The sequence below is a fragment of the Carcharhinus amblyrhynchos genome, chromosome 22 (genome assembly GCF_965287045.1).
Source record: "Carcharhinus amblyrhynchos chromosome 22, sCarAmb.v2.hapA, whole genome shotgun sequence".
Classification (NCBI taxonomy): Eukaryota; Metazoa; Chordata; class Chondrichthyes; order Carcharhiniformes; family Carcharhinidae; genus Carcharhinus; species Carcharhinus amblyrhynchos.
The window spans coordinates 48,232,173-48,253,547 of record NC_137345.1 but is presented as its reverse complement, the minus strand read 5'-3'; the positions used below and the strand labels follow the sequence as shown (position 1 = coordinate 48,253,547).

At 43.2% G+C, this 21,375-nt stretch overlaps 1 protein-coding gene across 1 annotated transcript in view; it reads right to left on the bottom strand.

The window, feature by feature from the left end:
• ppfia4 (PTPRF interacting protein alpha 4) overlaps positions 1 to 21,375 on the bottom strand; it is a 607,182-nt gene that overhangs the window by 153,712 nt on the left and 432,095 nt on the right. The window contains exons 3-4 of the mRNA XM_080210286.1: positions 16,133 to 16,297; positions 5,800 to 5,874 (exon numbers count right to left, since the gene is read on the bottom strand). Coding sequence (XP_080066412.1) covers positions 5,800 to 5,874; positions 16,133 to 16,297 — 240 coding nt within the window. The remainder of the gene's footprint in view (positions 1 to 5,799; positions 5,875 to 16,132; positions 16,298 to 21,375) is intronic.

Below are 21,375 nucleotides of genomic sequence, written 5' to 3'. Positions count from 1 at the left end.
CTCTATTTATAATGGATCTTTGACATTTCATCCTCTTCCGAAGATTAAGATTACTTCTGGTCAACCTTGATTAATACTGGAATCTGTTTTGCCAACATGTTTTGCCAGGGTAATTTCAAGTAGACTGGGCACCTTCCGTGCCTAAAAGTGGCACTTCCACCTATCTGCAGGCATGTGTAATATATAGCAAGCATTGTGGTGATCGGGGTAGCAATTACCCCACAAAATAGTTCTGATGAACCCTACTCTGGTGCTGAGCTTGCATGATGACTTAATGGCTCAGGTCCTATTTAAAAGATTACTAAGGTCCAATCTTGTAGGATCTGTCCCAATGCATACCTTGAGCAGTGAAGGTCAGCTTTCAGTAGACTAGCAGGGAATCCATCCCACAGATTTCTCAACCAGTTTGCCAAGGGGGCTTCATTAGACTGTTCCATTTTACAGGTCACTTTGAGCACAGGATGAGTGCCAGACTCTGGATGGATAAAGTATCTCAAAAATCTGAGCAATAGGTGAAACTAGCCATTCTACTCTGTTACTGTGCAGTGGCAACATGAATGCTCCTTCTCCATTGACAGGATGCTGCCATAAAGCCAAAGAGACATTCTACATATCACACACAGGTCAGGCGTTTCCAGCTTTTTCCCCATGGAAGAAGGTGGAACAGAGAATGTCCAGGGTGCATGGGGTCCTTAATTATGCTGACTGCTTTTCCAAGGCGGTGGAGTTGCAGATGTCAGACCTGCTGAAATTTTCCTGCATTCTCTCTTTTGTTTCAGATTCCAGCATCCGCAGTAATTTTTTTTATATATCTGTTCCCAGTCTTGGCCCATCCACGATGGAATACAGAGTATAAAGGCTGGCCACTTTCCCTGTGGGAAGAAGTAACAGTCATTAACAATTGGGAATTATCTAGACACATAGTGGTATTGCCAGTGATCTGGGAGCACCATGGCTGACCTCTCTCTTGGCCCGAGGTACATGAATTTCAGAGTCAGTGGAATGCCAGGAATGTAGGCTGTGTCCACCAATGGTTGGCGGATCGTATCAAACAGACCGTCCCTTTGGCTGCTCACAATAGGCAGAGTATCGACTGTACCCAACCAACCTGTGCTTACAAAACTCAAAACATAATGCCTAACGTTAGGTATGATTCTACAACTGGATAACACTTAATAAACAATCCCGAGTTTGCTAAGAATCACACTAACAACCAATTTAAAATGATCAATCAACCTCACAATGTAGCTTACTCATACTTGCTAGAAGCTGCAGATATTCATATGCAAGGATCTGTCCTCGGTGGGCAAAATGAACATATTTGGACATTGCACTTTTTGAAATAAACACAAGCATAGGAGATGTTGTGGATCTGCCTAGCAACAGCAGTATTTAGTAAGGATTTAATAAGGCAGAATAGAACGCGATGTGCCCAAGGTCTTAAGGCCTCAAGCTCTCACCTGAACTGGTACTTATTTCCTAACTGTGGTTTCAGCAGTATTTATTGTATTGAGAAAGTTTGCATTCCTTTGAAAACACAGTGGAACAAAACTCAACACAATGCTGACTGACTTGCTGTCCAAAGTGCCACCCATCAATGGCTAAGGTACTCTCCGAAAATGGTTTCGAACATTGCATTAATGGAATAAAAATAATCATGTAGGCTCCGATATGTTTTGAAGACACAGCGTAACAGAAGATTAATAGAATCACAGAATGGCTATGGTATAGGAGGAGGCTATTTTGCCCATTATGTTTGTGCTGGCTTTCTGGAAAACAATTCTCCTCCTTGTGCTCCTACTTATTTTTTGCTTCGGTAATTTTCCCATTATGTTTATATTGAATCCCACACACGCTCAAAAACAGTATTCCAAGTTACCTGACCACTCGCTGGGAGAGATCTTTGTTTAATGTAGCTCACCAATGCTTCACTTGCCAATCACGTTTATTGGTGTCCTCTGGTTTCCCACCCTTTTGCGAACAGGAACAGTGTCTCCCAATTTACTCTATCCAGATCCCCCTTGATTTTTTTCTGGAGGCCAGTTACCAGCGGTGTACCACAGGGATCAGTGCTGGGTCCTCAGCTATTTGTGATTTTTATCAATGACTTGGAAGAGGGGGCTGAAGGGTGGGTTAGTAAATTTGCTGATGACACCAAGATTGGTGGAGTAGTGGATGAGGTGGAGGGCTCTTGTAGGCTGCAAAGAGACATTGATAGGATGCAGAGCTGGGCCGAAAAGTGGCAGATGGAGTTTAACCCTGATAAGTGCGAGGTGATTCATTTTGGTAGGACAAACTTGAATGCAGATTACAGGGTCAATGGTAGGGTTCTGAGGATTGTGGAGGAACAGAGAGATCTTGGGGTTCATATCCACAGATCTCTGAAGGTTACCACTCAAGTGGATACAGCCGTGAAGAAGGCTTATAGTCTGTTAGCGTTTATTAACAGGGGGTTTGAGTTTAAGGGCCGTGGGGTTATGCTGCAACTATACTGACTTTGGTGAGACCATATTTGGAATATTGTGTTTAGTTCTGGCCACCTCACTATAAGAAGGATGTGGAAGCATTGGAGAGAGTGCAGAGGAGATTTACCAGGATGCTGCCTGGTTTGGAGGGTAGGTCTTATGAGGAAAGGTCGAGGGAGCTGGGGCTTTTCTCTTTAGAGTGGAGGAGGATGAAAGGCGACTTAATAGAGGTTTATAAGATGATGAGAGGGATTGATACAGTGGACGTGCAAAGACTATTTCCTTGGGTGGATGTAGCTGTTAGTAGGGGGCATAACTATAAAGGTTCATGGTGGGAGATATAGGAGGGATGTCCGAGGTAGATTCTTCACTCAGAGAGTGGTTGGGGTGTGGAATACACTGCCTGCTGTGATAGTGGAGTCGGACACTTTAGGAACTTTCAAGCAGTTATTGGATAGGCTCATGAAGCACACCAGAATGATAGGGAGTGGGATAGCTTGATCTTGGGTTTGGACACAGCTCGGCACAACATCGGGGACCAAAGGGCCTGTACTGTTCTATGATTCTGAAGCTGTAGTATCAATTCATCAGATGATATGAATCACACAACTGAGCATCAGATTCTCAGGTGATGTACACTGAGCTTTTAATCATGCTTACCATGTATTCAAATATCTGAATAGAAACATAGAAATATGGAAAGTAGAAGCAGGGGGGGGGGAGCCATTTGACCCTTTGAACCTAGCTGACTATCCAACTCAATAGCCTGATTCTGCCTTCCCCCTATGTCCTTTGATTCCCTTCGCCTGGAGTGCTATAGCTAACTGCTCCTTGAAAGCATTCAATGTTTTTCCTCGACTACTTACTATGATAGCGAATTCCATAGGTTGACCTCTCTCTGGGAGAAAAAATTTCTCCTCCTGAATCTCAGTCCTAAATCATTTTTCCTGTATCCTTAGATTATGAGTCAATGTATGAGTAAATTAATAATTCACTTTTATCCAGATCATGCCATTATCAAAAGGCCTGTAACATTATCCAAATTTGTCTCCTCAGCACCTGGAGGAGTTTTTAATTTGTGCCAGCATTTTATCAGTGCTGTTGGCCTCACTATTTTTTGACAGTATACATGAGACACTTCCATTGCAGCTGCTTTCCAAACGAAATCTCATAGCTCTCAATGCTGACAGAATAGCTGTTTTAAGAACTTACCACTTCTTATTACCGCTTGTCTCCTGACCAAAGAGTGGAACTGAAGACAAAGGAGTCCCTCAACACCTGTGTGTAAAGTGAGCTATTTTTCACAGTGCCACACCATAAAATTAATTGCTGCACTGAATGTTAACTAATTGTTAAATGTTAATACATATTAAATGTTATTGCATTCGAGTGGTGTTGGAGCTATTTTCGGAGAGATTATTTTACCTGTGCCAGTGATGGGTGTCACAATGTATAACAAGTCAATTAGCTTTGTGTCGCTGGGTGGGGTTACATCAAGGCAGTCAACTGGATCTAAAGGCTGTGTCTTATCCTTTATATGCAAACTGACTGTGAGGCTACGTTCAGCCATCATCTTCAATACTGCAGGAAATCAAACCCCTCTGTTTATGCCTTCTGAATGGTAAGGCTGTCAAAAGGTACATGCTCCAAACAATTGCTCTCAACTGAAACTTGCAAAGCATGTTAAATAGGAGCACAATATTTTAAACATGTTCAAAATGGCCAGGTGGCAGGATGAGGGCAAAATGAAAGGTGAAATGTTAAGTAGAAAGAAGGTGGTCAACTTTCTTTTATTGATTTGTGGGACATGGGCATCGCTGGCTGACCAGCATTTATTGCCCATCCCTAGTTGCCTTTGAACGGAGTGACTTGCTAGGCCACTTCAAAGGGCAGCTGAGAGTCAACCACATTGCTATGGCTTTGGAGTCATATGTAGGCTGGACCAGATAAAGAAGGCAGATTTCCTCTCCTAAAGCACATTAGTGAATCAGATGGGTTTTTCTGACAATTGACAATGATTTCATGGTCATCAGTAGATTCTTAATTTCAAATCACTTTTATTGAATTCATATTCCACCATCTGCCAGGTCCCCAGAACATTAGTTAAGTTTCTGGATTAATAGTCTAGCGATAATACTACGAGGCCATCGCCTCCTTGATTGTATTGGAGTCTCTAGGAATCTCTAGGAAGATTCATCTCTTGGACACTGCCTCAAGCAACCTGGGAGAAAACTCACTCAGGCACTGGAAAAAAGATGGTTATTACTCATTTGCCTTGCAACCTTTTCTTTCAGCCGTAACCTAGTGAAGATGGGGAACAGGGATGTGTGACTGGGTGGGGTAGTTGGAGGCAGGAAGTCATGTGATGAAACCTCCAGCGATGTCCAGTTTGAGCTGGCAACTTAGAAGGTGACATTATTGGTCAGGTTCTGATGTTTACTTTGATGCTGGTGAAAATTCACATTAGGCTAGTCTGAGTAGAGAAAGCTCACAGCTTGGACCGAAGAAGCCTTGTATATCTGTACATAATAATGTTGAGGGACTAGCAAGATAAATATCTGGAGTAACGAGACAAGGGCCTGGGTGGAACTGTTATCGGTGCAGTGGGCTGAATGGCCTCCTTCTGTACTGTAGGGATTCCATAATTCAAATACTTACTCCATAGGCTCTGTGGATGGAATTTTCCCATCCTGTCACTCACGGGAATCATAGCAGGTGAGGCGGATCATGGAAAAGCCTGTTGACTGCGGGTGGGAATTTCCAGCCTTGGGCAAGGGCACCTGGAAAATTCCACCTCATGCCCCTGAAACTCTTCCTTAGACATTCACAGTAACATGCAACATTTGCGAGAAAAGGATTAACTCAATCTATTTAAATTTTTCACATAGTGGGGAGAATGCCTGGAACGTGCTGCCGGAGGAGGTGATGGAAGCAGATTCTGTAACAACATTCAAGAGGTATCTGGATAGATACATGAATAGACAGGAAATAGAAGGATAGGAACCACATAGAGGCAAGAGTGGAAAGGCACCTGTATCAGCACAGATGTGGTGGGCCAAAGGGCCTGTTCCTGTGCTGAACTGTTCTTTACCTGTTATTATATGTAACAAATAAGCTGACGGCATACAATTACGAGTAAATGATCAGTATTTAGGTCGCATTTGGTAGTGAGCAGTAAATGTGTAGCATTAACGGCACAAAATCCATTTTCCCCAGACTGAAATATACAGAAATCATAAATTCAACAGGTTTTCACCAACATGCAGATGCTTAGTTAAACTCTTTAGCGTGCTTATAATGACAAATAAGTCTTGTTAGAAATTTGCAGTCCTACCTCCTGATTGGCTGAAGACAGTTGTTCTTCTAATGTCGATACCCTTTCCAGAGCAACTCGGAGACGCTCCCGGACCTGCAGGAACAGGAAAAGCACTCAAGCACTCTGTGGCTCATCATTTGTCAGTTAAATTAATAGAAGTGATCCTGTAGAGAGCAGTGCAGTACTGGTGCAACATAGAAACCAGGAGCAGGGGTAGCAAACGGTAGGACCCAGCTTCACACCCATAACAATCTAACACAGCAAATTATACATGCTAATCATGCTGCACTTATGTGGGATTGTGAGGGGACGGTGTGGTATAGAGGGGGTATAGTGTGAGGTGGAGGGGGTAGAGATGGGCAGAGAAGCAATTGTGGTACAAGACTTCCCAGCAGCCAACCAGTGGCAACAGTAACCTTTTACGGCATTGTGCACCATGACGACAGATACATTCATTTTCAAGAGCACAATGGTGATTCCCAAGTGGGTTTCTATTCTCTAAGCAGGTGCACAGTTGGCATCAACCTGTTGCCACGCTATGGAACAAAAGCCATTATAGAACAGCATGTTTGACATGAGTCTGACCATAACCCCAAGTATGGGAAACTCCAGTGTATACTACTGCCACATGTTTGAATTTCCTTTGATGTCCCTGTGTTGGTGTATGCACTAAAATCACACTGACTCCAGAGACGATAATGCCTGTTTTCCCACAAAGCACAGACTGCCTTGGTCTGATATAAATATGGCAGAATAATTGTATGCGGAGCTAGCCCTGATGCTGGGAGAGCAGGAAGGAGGCATGGAGATAAAACTGAGCTCACCTTGACACTGCGAATGCTTTTCTTATTAAACAGTCAGTGTAGCAGCACTATTGAAAAGAGAAAATTGACTAGGATTGTGACAATGAGAGGAGCTTTTGGAATAAATCAAACGCAGTATCTACCTGCTACTTACCTTTAAGAACAAGGCCTGGACCCTAAATATACCCAGAAGATAAAAGGATGACTTGGAAAATATGTGAAGAATTTAAAATAACCCCAGAAGCCCAGTCATGACACATCATTGAGATTCACATGTTCACAATATGAACCACCTCCCATTTAGAGCATTGCCCAACTGGTCAATAAACTGATCTGTTTCAAGTCGGTAAAATGTATCGTAAGTACCCAATTACTTTGCTATATAATACTGTGACAAGCAATCACAAACAGGCCTGTTCTCAACTCACGTGGCAATTCCTCAGGAAGCCCCATGTGTTATTAACAGTTGGGGATCATGTGAATAGCACAGGCTAACATACATGGCTGAACACAGACTGAGAGGCATGGCTATCTGTCACTTTGTAAATGACCTCTTCTGTGCCACATTTCAATTGTCTTGCATTGTCAAGTTTCTGCGATGTTGGCAGACTGAATGCGCACTGATCATCAGTTTTTATTTCTGGGCTAGCTTTGCGTGGGTGGATGAAGAAGCCATTAATTTAAACAGAATGCTAATAGTCTCCATGAGTCATGTCACGACAGGAGTCACTCCAAAAATACACAGACTTTGAATTTATTATGCGGAGAACTGCAGATAGAAGCCTGACATTTCTATATTCTATACCACTGTCGCAGGTTACAATTTGGTAACACTGAAATTTAAAAATATAGAACTCAAAATTGAGTTGGGGCCATTTTTCAGGCAATGGGATTACAATTTGTCACATGCCTGGGCCAGTTCTGAAGGATGAAGGTAGTACCATAATTTTTAGGTTGTCATTTATAATTGCAGAGTAGAGCCTAACATTTGTCACACTGCTGACTGCCTTCTGAACTCCTTAGGGAGCGGAACAACATTTGCAGAAAGCTCGTGGTGTAGTCAGCCTTCTGTTCCTAAAGGCAGCCTGTCCTTCAAGGGAAATTGCAATGAATTAGAGGAAGATATAGTGTTTTATTCATTCGTGGGACATGGGCATTGCTGGCTGGCCAGCATTTATCGCCCATCCCTAGTTGCCCAAGCGCAGTTGTGAGTCACCACTTTGCTATGGCTCTGGAGTCACATGTCGGCCAGACTAGGTCCTTCCCTAAAGGTGAACCAAATGGGTTTTTTCCGACAATCGACAATGGTTTCACGGTCATCGGTAGGTTCTTAATTCCAGATTTTTCTTCAGTGGAATTTAAATTCCACCATCTGCCTTGGCAGGATTTGAACCTGGGTCCCCAGAGCATTAGCTGAGTTTCTGGATTAATAGTTTAGTGATGTACCACTAGGCCATCGCATCCTGCAACACTGAAATGTAATGAAGAGAGGGCTCCCCACTGTCAAAGATGAAGGACTGGAGATGTACAGGACGACAGATGTCGTGTTTCTGCAGGGGCCAGGAAGCCTTGAAAGACAGCTCCGAGAAAGGAATGGGAGCAAGGGGGCAGAAGGTCAATTCCCAATATATAGTCTCAAGAACCTGTTAGCAGTGCCATCGCTTTACACGGGCGGTCAAGGTCAGTGAGTGCACCTTCACATGGCATCTCAGGTCCACCACTCCAACAACCTCTCGTGTTACTCAATGCACCACATCCCCACCACTCACCTAGCAGCAGCCTCTGGTACTCAGGACACATGTCTAACATCCAGTCACCATCCACCTCTCTCACACACATGCCTACATCCACTTCTCGCTGGCTCCACTGCCCTCCAGCTATTCTGCTGTTGCAACCCCATTACCCAAACGCAGAACTACACAACTGTAGGGAACAGAGCAGAAGCAACAGGTAATGAAGATGCCTGCATCTCCTGGACCTTATTTAGGAAATGGTTTCATGCATAATGCCGTTGCAACCGATTTTGTGACATGCTGCGTCATTGAGAACATTCAGGATGATGGTAAAGTGGTCAGGTGATCATGGCTGTTGCAGAAATATTAAGTGTGAATAAAAACTCAAAATGTGGAAACCACATTTAAACCGAGCCAGACTCTGCAATTTTCAAACTGTCCAGCTGGGACAGGCAGTTTGCATGCAGACAGATCTTGGGCAATCAACTTCCTGTTGAAACCAAACAGGCCAGGTACCAACAGTCACATTGTTTATAAAGAATGCAGAGCAGACTTGGTGGCATCCAGCTCAGTCAGAAGCCAGAGGCAATGTGGCAAGGACAGCACTTCTCAATCGAATGTTCAAAACCATATTCTGCAACCTCCAAATATGGAAAGGAGTCACCTCATTGGGTCCTCCTGCTCCCACCTAGTATTGGACACAGGCTAAAGAATATTCGAGAAGGGGGCAAAGAAGGGGCGCTAAAAAGGGCAACAAAGATGTGCTATTAGGCTGATTGGTGTATCAAATTGACCCTACACTATTCTCCCCTGAATCTGGCTACATTAGGGGTACCATTCACATACACACGGGGCAGGGTAGGTGTAGGAAAATGCTTTGAAATGGCGGTGAGGGCTCGTTGGACCGAAAGGCCTGTTTCCCATGCTAGGTTGTTCTTTGTTCTTATCCACCCCTGATCTCTCTGCTTTAGCACTTCTTCAATGGCATCTCCAGAGAACACCTTCGACTATCAACCAAATGGCTCCTTGTATCTCGTAGGGAACCACCATTAGACTGACCAGATCCTGGTGAGGCGAGGGCCAGAACTAGACTTCGATAAGTGGGGAAGTCCAAATTGATTAATGCAAATCCTTAAAATCAGTCAATCATCAATCAACGAGAAACAGCCTGTCCCCGACTTTTTGAATGGGTAATACCAGTCTTTTCAGACAAACAGTTCAAATACAGGAAAGGGGACCTGGGAATAGGGTGTAGCAAATCCTCAGAAGCAGTGTCAGAAGTAGATAACTAGTGTAGATTTGAGATTGTTTACTTCGAATCACAGAATCACTACAGTGAAGGAGGAGTCCATTCAGCCCATTGATTCTACACTGACTCTTCGACAGAACATCTTCCCTAGCCCACTCCATCCCTGTAAACCCACTAATCATCCTAACCTATATATCTTAGGGGCAATTTAGCATTGTTTAAGACTGCTTACTGAAGATTCCCGTGAAGAGATTGATAGGTTTCATTAATTTAAAGTACAATAATATCTGATATGTATCGTTTTCCTTGATAAAGTGTTTAATAAAGTTGTGTTGGACTGTCACCTGACTCTTGTCCCCTTTATCTCAACGCATAACGCATCTGAGTTAAAAAGGACCACTGCAAACTGGTCCAGGTTTACCCACCTTCCACTTTACTACTGTGTCTTTAAGAATGGTATTTTAAGCATGTTCTCTGCAATTATGAACAGCCCTGTTTTGTTTTCATTGTGGCAGCGAGCTGATGAGTAGATGCCCTTTTACTGCTGCTAAGATGATATAATTGACCTTTTGTTTATTTTAAATTTGGGCCTAATGCAATGTCCTGGAGTTTATGACCCTTTTGAATTGTTGGGAGAAGACAAATTGACAGGTCAGAGTCAGATGATTCCTCCCCAGGGAAATCCAAGAGTTACTTTCAATTTAGTTAGTTAGAAGCTGTTTGGACTCCAGACCTGGACTCTTTCTTGCCTCTCTGGAGTGAAATTATTGTTGTTAATGGTTTGCTAGCTAGAGGTAAGCAGTGGTTCTATCTCTACCTCGAGGGGTGCTGGGAAAGGCAAGTAGAGTTTCAATTCTCCATTCAAAGGACTAATTCACAGCAGGTGTTGCAAAGCTGCAAGATGCAGCATCATGTGAGCACACTCACTTTCTGTGCTCAGCCTAGAACAGGGTGCATGTCTGTTAGAATGTTTGTGATGGAACAGTACACTTAGCTGTTAAAATTTGTACAACATCGTGGTTGTTCTCTTATTTGTAATTGGTAAAAGGTATTGCTAATTGTCTTATATATTAACTGTATTCTTAAATAAACTTTGTTCAATAAAAACTCCCTAGTGGTCATAGAATCATAGAACCCTACAGTGCAGAAAGAGGCCCTTCAGCCCATCAAGTCTGCACCGAACACAATCCCTCCCAGGCCCTACCCCCATAGCCCAACACATTATACCCACTAATCCCTCTAATCTACGCATCCCTGGATACTAAGAGGCAATTTCTTAGCATGGCCAATCAACCTAACCCGCACATCTTTGGACTATGGGAGGAAACCGGAGTACCCAGAGGAAACCCGGGTCACTTGAAATCATACCTGAAATGAAACATCTCATGATTACCTGTGCCAAAATTCAAAATGCAAAATTTTGTGGTCTAGGCTGACTTTGCAAAACACCTTGGAGTTTCTGAGCTGGATCATAACAACAGTATCTTCCCTCCTTGTAACCCCTTTCCAAGCTCACCCTCTTACTGCTATCTGTTGTGGGATGCCAAGTGAGGGTGGTATCACCATTCCGATTTCTCATCCCACATCCCCTTTCCCCACAGCAATCTCCTCCTGATTTTCTATATTTAGACACCCAAAGAAGTGGCCCCTGTTCAACCACAGTAGCCACAGCTTTAATGAAGAGGCCCCATCAATTGCTCTGACATGCTCAGCCACTAGTTCAGATACTGACACGCCATATATCTTAGAACATGGTAGAGAGTTAGGATCTGCATATGTTGAGTCAATGGGCATAAGTGGCTGAAGCCATGCCAGGGGAAAGGATGGACATGTTCTGCTGCTCTCAGATGAGTATCTCATATGCACAGCTCACTGGAGAATATTGATGGTCACGGTGGCACAGTGGTTAGCACTGCTGCCTCACAGTGCCAGGGACCCGGGTTCGATTCCTGACTTGGGTCACTGCAGAGTCTGCACATTTGCTCCGTGCCTGTGTGAGTTTCCTCCCACAGTCCGAAAGATGTGTTGGTTAGCTGCATTGGCCACGCTAAATTCACCCTCAGCATAGCAGAGCAGGCAACGGGGGGATTTTCACAGTAATTCATTGCAGTGTTAATATAAGCCTACTTGTGACACTAATAAATAAGCTTAAACTGGTGAAGATATTCACTGAGCGATTTGGTGCATTGGCTGATGTGCCAGGTAGTCTCCTGTCACTGCTGAAGAGTGGTGTTGTGAGACTTCTTACTGCTGAAGAGCACAGAAGAGTCAAGCTTCAATGTAGATGAGAATATGGTGCAGAGCCAACCCTCTCTGCAGTCTGTGCCCCATCTCTCTGATGTGTTTCAAACCCAGAGGCACTGTAACAATAACCCCCATATCTGCTGCAGCCTGTGAGGGGACAGGTCATGTCATCTTCCCCCTTCCCTGTAACATGGCAGCAACAATGCCTGCTAGATCCAAGATCTCCAGGAACAGTTGTGAGTACAACAGAGGCAGCACGATACCACAATAGTTAGCACTGCTGCCTCACAGCGTCAGGGACCCGGGTTCGATTCCCCGTTTGAGTCACTGGCCTGTGTGGAGTTTGCACTCCCCTTGTCTGAGAGAGTTTCCTCCAGGTGCTCTGGTTTGCTCCCACAGTCAAAATATGTGCAGGTTAGGTTGATTGGCCATGGTAAATTGACCCTAGTGTCAGGGGAGTTAGCAGTGTAAATATGTGGGGTTACGGGAATAGGGCCAGTGGGATTATTGTTGGTGCAGGTTCAATGGGCTGAAGGCCTCCCTATGCATTGTAGGGATTCTATGAACACCTGCAAAAACACTTCAGACACCAAAGACTCAACAAAAGGAATTCTTCAAATTACCACACCTGCAAGATTGAATTCTCCAGCCCTTTCTCCACAACATTCAAATGGAATTATCACCCATAGCCCAGTACATGGCCAAATTTGACATTTGTGTTTATGTATTTATTCACACAGTTTAATTTCTAAAATTAACCTGTCTAACTGGTGAAATAATGGCACAAAAGCTGAACAGGTTTGTGTTTTTAATTAAATCTAATGGAAGTATTGATGATCTTATTTAAGCACTGGAACACACACACAGAATAGAATCACAAAATAACATTTAGTTTGGGAATTTATTTTAAAGAAAATTGAGAGATTTATGAAAATAAAGGGTGAAAACGTTGCTACATTTGATTGCAATTCAGGAGAACGGAATGTATAATACAGGAAGTAGGCATTTGCAATCTCTCAATTCTGTCTCCTCGATTCTCACCAGATTCACAGAATCATAGAAACCCTACAGTGCAGAAAGAGGCCATTTGGCCCATCGAGTCTGCACCAACCACAATCCCACCCATTCCCTACCCCCATATCCTGACATATTTACCTGCTAATCCCTCTAACCTACACATCTCAGGACACGAAGGGGCAATTTAAGCATGGCCAATTAACCTAACCTGCACATCTTTGGACTGTGGGAGGAAACCAGAGCACCCGGAGGAAACTCATGCAGACACGGGGAGAACGTGCAAACTCCACACAGATAGTGACCCGAGCTGGAAATCAAACCCAGGTCCCTAGAGCTGTGAAGCAGCAGTACTAACCACTGTGTTACCGTGCCACCCAGATTAGCCAGCTTTTCATTTAATCTCTTTTCCTCTCCCCTTACTCTCATATTTCATGGAATCCCTATAGTACAGAAGGAGGATATTTGGTCCATCAAATCGGCACTAACCCAGGCCCTTTCCCCCACCTTATCCGCATAATCTTATGGTTAATCCATCTAACCCTAATATATTGGGATACTAAGGGACAATTTAGCATGGCCAATCCATCTAACCCACACATTTTTGGACTGTGGGAGGAAACTCACGCAGATGCGGGGAGACCGCACAAACTCCACGAGACAGTCCCTGGCGCTGTGAGACAATGGTGCTAACCACTGTGCCATTTTCCAAATGATGATCTCCCTCTGAAAACAAGTCACGGGCTCGACCTCAACAAAGATTGCGGCAGAGAAATTTAACCTTTAATTTGATTTGAAATCACATTCAATTGATGCTCTGACTGAGGTGGATAGACATGAAGGATGTGGATGAATGGAGAGAACTGGAAATTCTGGCCTTGGGTGACTGTGTGGAGTTTGCACATTCTCCCCATGTCTGCATGGGTTTGTTCCAGGTGCTCCGGTTTCCTCCCACACTTAAAAGATGTGCGGGTTACGTGGATTAGCCATGAGAAATGTCTGGGGTTCAAGGGATAGGGCGAGGGAGTATGCCTGGGTAAGATACTCTGTCAGAAAATCATTTGTGGACTTGATGGGCCTTTTTGCACTGTAGGGATTCTATGACTCATGGACATTTAAACCAATAATTGCCTGAAAGTGTTGGTATATAAATTCAAATCCATTCGAGAAAGGCAACAATGTTTGAGTTTTATAAATAGAATCATGGATTATGACAGTAAAGATGGGAAATGATAAATCATTGCAGAAGACTGGGGTGGCACAGTGGTTAGCATTGCTGTCTCACAGTGCCAGGGACCCAAGTTCAATTCCCAGCTTGGATCACCATCTGTGGGGAGTTTGCACATTTTCCCTGTGTCTTCATGGGTTTCCTCTGGGTGCTCCGGTTTCCTCCCATAGTCCAAAAAGTGCAGGTTAGGTGGATTGGCCATGCTAAATTAATCCTTAGTGGCAGGGGAATTAGTAGGGTAAATGTGTGAGGTGTGGGAATGGAGTCTGGGTGGGATTGTTGTCAGTGCAGACTCAAGGGGCCGAATGGCCTCCTGCTGCACTGTAGGGATTCTGTGATCATTAGGGCACTCTGTGCCATTTCAGGCACCTCATTATAGAGATCACTAAAGCCCACATTGTAGATGTCTCTCGTGTTTTTGTGGTATATGCTTTAATAAGGATGATGTTGAGAATGGGATTATGGTCCTGAGGAGAAGGTTCAGACTAGGGGATGATTTTCACTGAAGCAGGAGGAGCCACGAGGAGAGTCCTCATTTATTAACCACAAAGAAGTTTCATCATAGTGAACAGAGAAGGATTCTACACTACGGTAATCAGCTAATGAGGAATCATGAACCTAAAGGTAGGGGAGAGAGATTAGAGTAGCAATGTGTTCTTGCATGGACATGAGAAGATCTGCAACAGGCAACATGCGATGAATATTCTTTGCAGCCTTTAAGGTACACGGTATTCTTATTTGAATTGAACAGGGACAGGATCGTGGGGAGACCAGCACAGGAGGAGGATTAGTTCTAAATTGCCCTAGCACAGGCTCTTTCGACACTTCAACTGTAATGGCAGCCAAATGTAGTCATTCTGCTGATTAAAGTAAAAATACACTTTAACTGACAAACAAGGTTTCCAATTCAAATAAGACATCCGAGATCAGTAATCTTTTAAACTATGAGACAAGAGATAGCTGCGTCCTGGGTTCCTGCTGACTTGCTTGTGTAGATACAAGTTTAAAAACATGTTCCCTTTAGCTTAGGGATGTGTAATGTGTAAGGACACTGTTCTTGACATGGTGTCAGTCGTATCTCACCCAGTCATCTCCCTGTCAGAGAATAGTAGACTTTGCATTCGCTCACATTGCTAACAGGTTGTGTGAAATTCCTCAATCTGTACGGTGTGCAATTAAGCTTCACCAGCATTTAACCACCAGTGAAAAACCAAAGTCATATTTAGGGGCTGCCAACCATGAAAGCTTTGATGCTCTATTCAATAGTAAATAGCTGACAGCAGTGTTTAAAAAGGCACAAGTTGAAGTATTTCAATTTCAGTTCACAGTTCTAGGACAAAATCAATTTTCACAGGAGATCCCCAGTAAATAAATTGATGATCGTAATCCTTTTAAAATAGTGGCAATTTGAGGAATTAGTTTCAAAATCCCATTATTCTGGGCCAGCCCGCAGAGGAACCATTTTTTTTCCTTCTGCAGCTGTGCTTGTTTTCATTCATATGCAGAGGAGAGCCACAACAGAAACTGTATTCCCACTGCCGCTATATTTATGTCAGAAGCAAAATGGATTAGCACTAGATCACACATAATGGAAATCACAGCACAGAGATAAACACAATGTTACTTGGCACCTGTCTAATAACAAACATTCCATAATTGTGGGAAGGCAGAGTGAGCAGCAATGCTTCTCACACTGAGGGGTAATAACACCAGGAGCTCCCTTTCCTCGGCCCAATTCAGCCAAAACCCAAAGTTACAAGCAGCAACTGTCAAATCCATTGTGGATTCGCCATCCAGTCTGTTCAAGTCCACAGTGAATGGGTAACAGTATTTCCTATTCAAGTATCTAAAGAACCTTCATCCAAAGCCGTTCTAAGTACAATGTTTCACTTCAAAATATGTTGTTTTATTGCCAAAGTGTGGGGAGTTTCCCCAGCCCATCTCTGATCGCCATTCTCAAGAACTGGGAGCCAACCTCACCTTGTTATTTATCATACACTTTGCACAAGTTGACCAAGGCACATGTGCCCCTCAGTCACCAACCTTGGCTCCCTGTCTCACTCACCAATTATCATCTCACCTTTTCATCCAAAGCTTTATGATGTTCAAATAATGATTTCAGAGCCTTCAAAACCTCCACCTCACTGGAAACTCCTGAAGGGGATTGTGATTGTCGCTTAACCACAGTCATTCGCAATGATCTCTCGTGTCTCGACACAAGGCACTCCAGATGTTCAAGTAATAGCTGTTGAATAAACATGGCAACATAAATTACTTGGGTATTACTTCACTATTTTATCAAGTTAATCAGAAACGAAAGGGTTCAAAGTTTACAACTTCATGCTCAAACATTCCAGCACATGTTAGACAGTGGCACAATGGTCAGCACTCCTGCCTCACAGCGCTAGGGACTCAGGCTCAATTCCAGCCTTGGGTCACTGTCTGTGTGGAGTTTGCACATTCTCACCATGTCTGCATGGGTTTCCTCTGGATGCTCCAGTTTCCTGCCACACTCCAAAGATGGGCGGGTTAGGGAGATTGGCCATACTAAATTTACTCTAATGTCAAGGGGGGCTAGCAGTGTAAATATGTGTGGGGTTACAGAAAGGAGGCCTGGATGGCATTATGATTGGTGCAGACTCGATGAGCCAAATGGCCTCCGTCTACACTATAAGGATTTTATGATCCTTTACATGTAGCCAAGGATATTTCAGCATCATTCTTATTACAGGTACATCAACGACAACCTGCATTCACATAGCATCTTTATTCAGTAAAATATCGCAAGGTGCTTCACGAGAGTTATTAACAATTACTGAACCACAAATGGAAGTATTAGGATCATTTGATCAGAGATTGAGCCAAAGCATTAGGTTTTAAGGAGTATCTTAAAGGAGGAAATAATAGTAGAAGAGCAGAGAAGTTTGAAGAGAAAGTTTAAGAGGTTAATTATATAACAATTGTGTTTAATTATATACAAGTGGAGGGTACCAGTTAGGATCTCACTTCAGCACATAGAAAGAAACACTTACTGAAGCTTTGGTGTGATAGGAGGGAAAAGCTTGTAATGTTTCACTCTACAAATAAATGCAAGATTGGCTCATGTATCCTAGAGCGAGGGGGAAGGGGGGGAAGGGGGGGGGGGGTGGGAGGCAAGCGGAGGTACAGGCGGGAGCGGATGGAGGGCACAGAGAGGGAAGGACTGGCAGAGGGAGGGGCATCTAAAAGATGGGGGGCAGGCAGCGAGGATGGGCACAAGGACAGAAAGAGCAAGAGTGACAGCAAGAGATAGAGAGGAAGCAAGAGAAACAGCCCAGAGACAGCAAAGTTACTGAGATGAACAGGGGTGTAGAGTGAAGGGTAGAAAGCTGGAGGATGGCCATCTGGGTCCATTCCAGTGTACATTTTACCACACAGACAAATAAACAGATTAAACTGTTTCACAACTGCTTTTTCTCTTTTAGTCCTGATCATGCTTGGACTTTTGTCTGAAATTAATTTAATATCTTTAACATACAGTACAATCATCCCTCTCCAAATATATTGAAATCTATTGTGATGAAACAAAGTATGTCTGCGACACATCAGAAATCATTCTGTTTGGCATGAAGGCTGGAAATGCAATAGTGTCTGTTTTGATGTCATTGATGACAGGAGATAATGGAAGAGTTAATGGTCCCAAAGTTGGATGGGGGGGTCCCAAAAGGGAGTGGTGGTCCCAAAAAGGAGTTGGTCCCAAACTGGGTGGTCCCAAAAGGGGGGGGGGGTGCCAAAAGGTGGAGTGGTCCTGAAAGGGGTGGTCCCGAAAGGGGGCTGCCCTAAAGTGGGGGGAGGGACGACGGGGTCTCTGGATTGCAGTGGTTCAGCAGGGTGATGTTATAATATTCAGATGTGTCCATTTTTTTCCCGGAGGACAGCAGAATGGGTACGTGTGTATTGTAGCTGAAGCTGGCTCCCACTCATTAAAACATACTTACCACAATCAAGTGGTGAGGAGGAGAATTGGAGAAGGAAAAGAAGTGGAGACTGACTCACTGTGAAGTTAAGTCTATCTCATCAAGCAGCAGGAAGAAATAATAAAGCCTGAAGCATGGCAGATGGTAGCATGCCTCCCCTGGAACTGACCCAAGGAGAGAAGGAAAACCAACATTAAAATTTTAAAAGGCCAAAAATAAAGGCTTATTTTTTGTGAGGAAAGTATGTCGGAGCACAGAAAAATAAGCAGTAAAGAATAAGGTGGCTTCAATAAATCAAAGCATTTGCTTTAAAAAACCTGGCCATCTTGTACAAAGGATGAGGATAACGAGTGAAGTTGGGCCATTATACTCATTAATGGATCATTAGAAAATTAGCAGTGGAAGCTGAAGTTGGAATAGGATACAGAGTACAGCCAGCTGAACGAAGACATTATTAAAGCTGGAAAGTGAAACGGAGTTTTATGCATTGGCATGTGAAGATTGTGACAGGAAAAGGAGAGATTAAACAGATCTCTGAGCTGCTGTTGTCCAAGAGTCTGACAGCAAACAAAGAGTTGAGTTCTCTTAGATTAAGTAAAATATGACAATTTGCATTAAATTCTGACACTCCATGCCCTCTCCTTGCTGACAATGACATTCTCATTAATGGATTATGAATGGTTGGAATGGTTTAGCAACTATAGTAAGTATATATGTATATATATATATATATAGATGTATAAGCTTGTTTAAAAAGTTCAATGAAACCCAACAAGACAGAACAAGGAAAATTATAGCACAGGAACAAGCCCTTCGGCCCTCCAAGCCTGCACCAACCATGCTGCCTGACTTAATTAAAACACCTACCTTTCCAGGGACTATGTCTCTCTATTCCCATCCTACTCATGTACTTGTCAAGACACCCCTTAAAACTCACTACCGTATCCACTTCCACTACCTTCCCCAGCAACGAGTTCTTGATACCCACCACTCTGTACAAAGTCTGCCTCGTACATCCCCTTTAAATCTTGCCCCTCGCACCTTAAACCTGTGCCCCCTAGTAATTGACTCTTCCACCCTGGGAAAAAGCTTCTGACTATCCACTCTGTCCATGTCTCTCATAATCTTGTAGACTTCTATGGAGTCTCCCCTCAACCTCTGTCGCTCCAGTGAGAACAAATCAAGTCTCTCCAACCACGCCTCATAGCTAATGCCCTCCATACCAGGCAACATCCTGGTAAATCTTTTCTGTACCCTCTCCAAAGCCTCCACATCCTTCTGGTAGTGTGTCAACCAGATTGAACACTATATTCCAAGTGAGGCCTAACTAAGGTTCTATAAAGCTGCAACATGACTTGCCAATTTTTAAACTCAATACCCCAGACAACGAAGGCAAGCATGCCGTATGCCTTCTTGACTACCTTCTCCACCTGCATTGCCACTTTCAGTGACCTGTGTACCTGTACACCCAGATCCCTTTGCCTAGCGAAACTCTTAAGGGTTCTGCCGTTTACTGTATATTTCCTATCCACATTAGACCTTTCAAAATGCATTACCTCATATTTGTCTGGAAGACAAAATGGTGGAAAATTTATCTTAAAGACAGACAGGAATACCAGAATTAAACAGAGAAATTTGTAACAGTTAGCCAGTCTTGCAAAAGTGATTTTTCCCTCTCCTAATTCTCGTTCTCCTCTTATTTTACTATTAGTTTTCTGCTACACCTTACTTATTTTACACAGGCTTCCAGCTGTTTAGTTGTGGCACAATGGCAGCACTCTTGCCTCAACGTCTAAGGTTCCAGTCCCATTCCAATGGTTTCAAAATGGAGGCTTCTGCTCCCATGGGCAGAGATGCCGGACTGGCTCGGGTGCTGTTTCCCAGCCGCAATGTTAAAGAGAGGCCCTGGTGGGAGTACAGGATCACACAGGTCCTCTTAAGTTAAGAGGAGCAGGGGAATTCAATGGTCAGTATTTATCCCTCAGCTAACATTGTTACAATACTGTGGTCCATTCATTCCATTGAATAGAAGAGGGCAGCACTGGTATAATGAATTTCATTTATTGAACAAAACTTAAAATTAACATTACAGAAACTAAAAGAAAGAGCAAACGGCTGTGAAGCCGTCGCTATACTGTACTGGACAGATCTCAAAAAGAAACTGCTAGCTGAACACACAGTACCAAACTATGTGTTAACCCTCATCTTATTATTGTAACCATTTTCCGAAAGCTGTCTCTGTCTGACCAACACAACTCTTGTAGTTGTTGTTATCAAAGCTTGTTGTGCTTGCTGTGTACTTATCAGGAATGTGGTCAATTTTCAGCTAATCCAGCATGCCTTCTGAGTTTTAAAAAGTAGTCAATTTAGTTTAGAAGTTAGCATAGTTAATCCCTACAGTCTAGTGTTTAAATGCAATTGCATAGGCAGAAATATCTTAAAATGAAGGTTTTGCATTGACTTAAGCAGAGATAAGCATATATAAGATCTCTCAAATACATTATTTGGCCATTATTTGACTGTTTCTTGGGATTTGCTGTGCCCAAACTGACTGCTGTATTTCCCAATATATGACAGCAGTAGAGCTTTATTTAATTGGATGTAAACAAGTATGGAAAGTTGTGAGATCACGAGAAGCACACGATGGAACTTCCCAGCCTTTCATGCCGGAGGGACCTTCTGGTCTGGCCAACAGCACACCCCCATCACAGCTTTCCCAGCAGCAAGTGGTGCATTGAACGGAAAACCCTGTAAACAGAAGCAGCAGAAAATCCTGCCTCCGGCTATTGGTAGGCCTTGTGTGGGAAATTCTGCCCATTATACCAATGCAAGTCATTATATCAGTGTTGTGTACCACTCAATAGGCTTTTGTGCAAACAACTGCAGATTATTTCAGTCATTCATCGCTGGGATTCAGTGTTATCTTGTCCCAGTCTGGTCACTGCTACTGTTCCACTCCACAAAGGCTTTTAATTATCTTTCAGGCTCAGAGAGAATTTTACACTTGAAACACTAACCTGCCATTTCTTCCACCCCCCTCCAAAAGAAATGACTGGACATGGTGTATTTCCAGCATTTTCTGTTTTTGTCATAGATTTTTAAGCAGTTTAAGTTGTTTTTTTTTAAGCAAGCACACGTGATTCACTGTTTAGTAATAAGCCCAAGGTGGAGAGAATGAGAAGATAAGCATCAGACTCTCAGGCATCAAGCTGTGAATAAATTCAACATCGCATTATGGGCCCGCAAAATGGATAATACAATAATTACAAATGAATTCAGAAGACTTAATTTTAAAGTAAAAAATAAACTGGAAAAACAATTTAAAACAATATATTGGAAGATATCACAAATTAAAGGCCAGGATTTT